Source organism: Chelon labrosus (genome assembly GCF_963514085.1).
Source record: "Chelon labrosus genome assembly, chromosome: 11".
Taxonomy (NCBI): domain Eukaryota; kingdom Metazoa; phylum Chordata; class Actinopteri; order Mugiliformes; family Mugilidae; genus Chelon; species Chelon labrosus.
This window is the reverse complement of record NC_140344.1, coordinates 29,923,867-29,928,866: the sequence shown is the minus strand read 5'-3', so window position 1 is coordinate 29,928,866 and position 5,000 is coordinate 29,923,867. Positions and strand designations below refer to the sequence as shown.

At 49.5% G+C, this 5,000-nt stretch overlaps 2 protein-coding genes across 2 annotated transcripts in view; one reads left to right on the top strand and one right to left on the bottom strand.

The window, feature by feature from the left end:
* The window catches only part of chrm4b (cholinergic receptor, muscarinic 4b), a gene marked incomplete at its 3' end in the record, with an annotated part of 1,524 nt that extends 527 nt beyond the window's left edge, over positions 1 to 997 (top strand). The window contains exons 1-2 of the mRNA XM_084554875.1: positions 1 to 514; positions 680 to 997. The exon at positions 1 to 514 is cut by the window's left edge and continues 527 nt beyond it. Of these exons, the coding sequence (XP_084411001.1) occupies positions 1 to 514; positions 680 to 997 (832 nt within the window). The remainder of the gene's footprint in view (positions 515 to 679) is intronic.
* Positions 998 to 1,916: 919 nt separating this feature from the next.
* Positions 1,917 to 4,253, bottom strand: mdkb (midkine b; the record flags this gene model as incomplete). Its single annotated transcript, XM_084554490.1, has 4 exons — positions 1,917 to 1,939; positions 2,406 to 2,561; positions 3,177 to 3,350; positions 4,166 to 4,253. 4 exons carry the CDS (start codon positions 4,251 to 4,253, stop codon positions 1,917 to 1,919), a joined length of 441 nt encoding a protein of 146 aa, XP_084410616.1.
* Positions 4,254 to 5,000: the final 747 nt, after the last annotated feature.

Sequence of the window (5,000 nt, the reverse complement as noted above, 5' to 3'; positions counted from 1 at the left end):
GGACTACGTGGCGAGCAACGCCTCCGTCCTGAACCTGCTGCTCATCGGCCTGGACCGCTACCTCTGCATGACGCGGCCGCTCAGCTACCCGGCGCGCCGGACCTGCAGCATGGCGGTCCTGATGGTCGGCGCCGTCTGGCTGCTGTCCTTTGTCCTCTGGGCCCCCGCCATCCTGAGCTGGCAGAGCTCCGGGGGGAGGCGGCTCGTCGTGGAGGGTCACTGCTACATCCAGCTCCTGGTCAGCCCGACCGTCACCATGGCGACCGCGACGCTGTCCTTCTACCTGCCGGCGTTGGTCATGATCGGTCTCTACTGCCGCCTGTCGGCCGCCAGCCACGGCCGACTGAGCGTGCTCAGAACGACCAGTCCCTCCATCAAAGACTTCCTGTTGAAGAGGCGGAGCTGGGTGAGCAGCGACCCCGCCTCCGACCTGTCTGTCAACCAATCAGAGTCCAGCACTCCGAAGACGGAGAGGAAGGGGACCTCGTCCAGAAGTTCGGAGGACGCGGTGGAGGTCAGTCAGCTGTGTGGTGTTTGTGTGCAGATACCCTTCCTGTCTCTTCTTCTTCTTCTTCTGTGGTGTCTGTTCCTCTTCCTGTCCCGTTGAAGGTGTCTCCTCCTGCTGGTCGGCTCCATCTGATGATTGATGATTGTGTCTCCTCAGCAGCGTCCCTCTCAGGGCGCCGTGGCGTCCGGCTGCCCCAGCTTCAGGTCCCAGGAGAGGAGGAGGCGTCGAGTGATGGCGAGGGAGAGGAGGGTCACTAAGACCATCCTGGCCATCCTGCTGGCCTTCATCGTCACCTGGACGCCCTACAACGTCATGGTCGTCGTCGCCACCTTCTGCCACGACTGCGTCCCCAGCCTGGTGTGGATCATCGGCTACTGGCTGTGCTACGTCAACAGCGCCATCAACCCCGCCTGCTACGCCCTCTGCAACGTCACCTTCAGGAAAACCTTCTGCAGCCTCCTCTGCTGCCGCCGCAGGACGCCGCAGTGACGGCGGCGCCAGGTAAAAGCTGCTGCTGCTGCTTCTTCTTCTGTGGTTTCTGCAGGAGGAAGCATGAGTGTGGAGCAGCTGATCTGGGGACGATGAACGATGTCAGCACTGATCCATGAACAAGTTATTAACAGTCTGATCAGAGATGAGACCGTTTCCATGGAGACCACATGAAATGATCTTTACTGATGATGAGGAGCATCACGTCTACTGGAGATAGAACAGGAGACGAAGTAGTAGTATGTCCTCCTCCATGTCCTCCATGTCCTCCTCCATGTCCTCCTCCTCCTCCATGTCCTCCTCCTCCATGTCCTCCTCCTCCTCCATGTCCTCCTCCATGTCCTCCTCCTCCATGTCCTCCTCCAGTCCTGAATGTGTAGAGTCTTAGAAGACGACCAAGATGTCTCCACGTCTCCATCGTCTCTGTCCACATAGATTCCATCTTGGTTCATCTTGTTTTTCTACCTCCATGTTTCTGTCCCTCACCTGATGATGATTAGTAGAGGTTACCATGGTTACCACCACAGCCTCTACTCCTCATCCACCAGTCTGAGGAACCTTCATCCTGATGATGATGATGATGATGAAGCAATGAACAGACCACACTCTTCACCAAAACAATGTACACTCTTTAATTGGTTCATTTACAGTGTCATCAATCAGCTATAGTTCAAAAATAGATCTCATTGAGGATTTTACAGATTTTTAAAAACGATTCTAAAAGTAAAAACTGACGTTAATGAAGAAGTCTACGGGAACATCTGTTAGGAGCTAGGAGGGTTATTCTTAGTATCAGTGGGAGGAAAGCTTTCCACTCTTTAAACAACGTCACAAACAGGAGTCTCCACCGCTCTCTGGGTTCATGACTCATTGTTCATCTGGACCGAGAGACAGAAGTCCTCCCGTCTTCTGTTTGACTTCAGTTTGACTTCTTCCCTCCTGCTGGAGGAGACAAAGAAAGAAAAGGTTGATGAGGAAACAGCAGCTCAGTCACATCATTCATTATTTAGTCTGGTCTGAACAAACACGTCAGATTTTAGTTCTTTAGTCGGCTCGTCCTCCTGCAGCAGGAGAGTCTTTCCATCTTGTTCCAACATCTGGATCATGTCTCCAAGTCAACCAGCAGCTGTTGATGGTTCTGATCCAGCGGTAGGTAGAGATCCATTAGAGACAGCAGCTGCTACAATATTCTACTGACCACATGATGGCGCTGCTGATTTACAGACACACACACTGAGATCAGATCTCAAGTGCTGGCTGGGGACGCATGTGGAGACACATTTAGATTAAGACCAGGTGGATGGACAGGTTAGACCAGGTGAGACACAGGGACTTAGAGATGGACAGGTGAGACCAGGTGAGACCAGAACCTTGATGAGGTTCTCTAACGGGCCAGGGAGCGTCTCACCTTTGGGCCGGCCTTTCGGGGAGCAGGGTTTGGACACCTTGACGGTCGTCTGACACTCGGCGTTGAACAGCGCTCGCTTCAACGTTCCTGACCGGCCCTTGGTGTTGGTGGCGGCGTCGCAGGATCCCCACGGCCCGAACTTGTACTTACAGTCACCTGGAGGAACATGAGGAGCAGTTTACTGACAATACTGGATCTGCTTTAGGGTTGGGTTTTAATTATTTACTCAACAGGATCCTTTTAGTTTGTGTGTGAATGAATGTAGATTAGAATCTTTGAAATAATCAGTGAATTCAGTTGAAGCAGGAATAATTCAGACTCCAGTAAGGACTGAGCTCAGTGACCATATACAGCTGCTGATCACATCTGCTTTCACTACAACATCACGTAGAAAGGATGAAGTCATTACAGGTTGATTCAATAAAGTCAATATTCACATCAATCAGATTATTAACATTGATAAACTAGAAGGACCAGGAAGGCGGCCATTTTGGAAACGGCTGCCAGAAGCTAGTGGCTGCAAAGTCTGGATAGATCCAGCAGGGGGCAGATGACCAGGATCAGGTTTATCAGGGAGCTGTTGATGTTTGAGGTTTAAAGGAGACAAATGTTCAGCTGCTCAGATTTAATCAGATCTTCGTTTAGATTCAAATGAATAATTGTTAAATGAACTCAGTCATGGTTTAATATTTAATGAGGTGATGTGTTCAGAGCTGCAGTCTCCTCTCTGACCAGCAGGTGTCTCCGTTGTAAAGGATAACTGAGTCTTACTGATGTCCTTCTTCCAGTTGCAGGGGATCCTGCAGTGGAGCTTGTCGGTGCGATCCTTGCAGGTGGCGTCCCTCAGTCCCTCCCCACAGTCTCCCTGCTGGGGGACACATTTCCCGTAGCGAGTCTCGGCGGCGGAGCACTCGGACGCCGGCCGGGACTTCTCATGTTTCCCACCTGCCGAGCACAGAGAGGGTCAGTCTGTCCCAGGACGTTTCCTTTCACAATAAAACAAGTTCACAGCACTACACAACATGTCAAAATAAAACTCAGTTTCATTTATCATGATATTATTAGCCTTTCAAAATAAAAGCCTTTGTTGACATTTACAGTGAATGCATCGTTTCCTCTCTGTTCTCATCACCATCAATCAATTCATTGTAATAAAGTTGTTTTTATGTTAAAAGTCTAATTTGTGTTTTACTGTGACACCTGCGCTTTAGCATCTTCTGACACTTAAATTAATTTAAATAAACAATTAAAACACAATTATCTGCTAAAAGAAAACAGGAAGTAATTAGAATTAGTTTTTATAAACTAAGGTGTTAATTAGACCCTGAGGAGGTTTAATGAGAAATACTGAATGAAAACTACAAAGCCTACAAATGATTAGCATGCTATGATTAGCATGCTAGCAGTGTGCGTCTCAGCACAGAGATGGGACAGTGTTGGGGTTTCTGGAGTCTGGTGAATCAATGAACTTGTAGCGTTTCTCTTTTCGCTCAGTGTTTGATCTTTCTCTGGGGAGTATGACACCACAGTCAGCAGCTGATTAGCTTAGCTTAGCATTAAGACTGGCCCAAAGAGCCACCTCCCAGCTCCTCTAAAGATCAGTGATCAACAGTCTCCCTGTTTCCAGTCTCTATGCTAAGCTAAGCTAACCTAGCAGTTTCCACTTGTGTCTGTGTCCAAACTTTGTCAAAGTTTATGTGAACTGGTTCCGTCCACTAACAGGAAGTAGACGACGTCCCGTGGATGTTTGAGAACCTCACCTTTGTGATTTTTGGTTCTCTTGTTGGCCTCGACGGCGAGCGTCAGCGCCAGGAGCAGCAGCAGCGTCACGGAGAACAAGCTTCTCATTCTGCAGACACAGAAACATCTGGATGTAATTTATTAGCTCAACATCCACCTCCAGTATTTCTGAAAACAAACACGACCTCTTTGATTTAGTCTCGTTAGCTTGCTAGCTGTTAGCTTCTGTGGCTTCTAGATGCCTCCAGCTCTTAAACACCAAACGTTTTTTTGTAACTGTGTGATTCTGTCATCAAGAGATGTCTTTGTCCTTTTATAACATCTTATCTTACATCAGGTTAGCCACATGTTAGCTTGCTACCTGCTACCTGCTAGCTGCTAGCTGCTAGCTGCTAGCTGCTAGCCTTGGTGCTTTCTAGATGGCCTCCCATGTGGTAACCACGAACTTAAGAGTTGTATCTGAAGGCAGCGTGAGACACAAAATGGCTGCCAAGAGACATTTTTCTGGCTGTCTCCTCTGGGTGTCTCCTCTAGCTGTCTCCTCTAGCTGTCTTCTCTGGTTGTCTCCTCTGGGTGTCTCCTCTAGCTGTCTCCTCTAGGTGTCTCCTCTGGGTGTCTCCTCTGGGTGTGTCCTCCATGTGTGTCCTCTGGCTGTCTCCTCTGGCTGTCTCCTCTAGCTGTCTCCTCTAGGTGTCTCCTCTGGCTGTCTCCTCTGGGTGTGTCCTCTATGTGTGTCCTCTGGCTGTCTCCTCTGGCTGTCTCCTCTGGTTGTCTCCTCTATGTGTCTCCCCTGGTTGTCTCCTCTGGCTGTCTCCTCTAGCTGTCTCCTCTATGTGTCTTCTCTGGGTGTCTCCT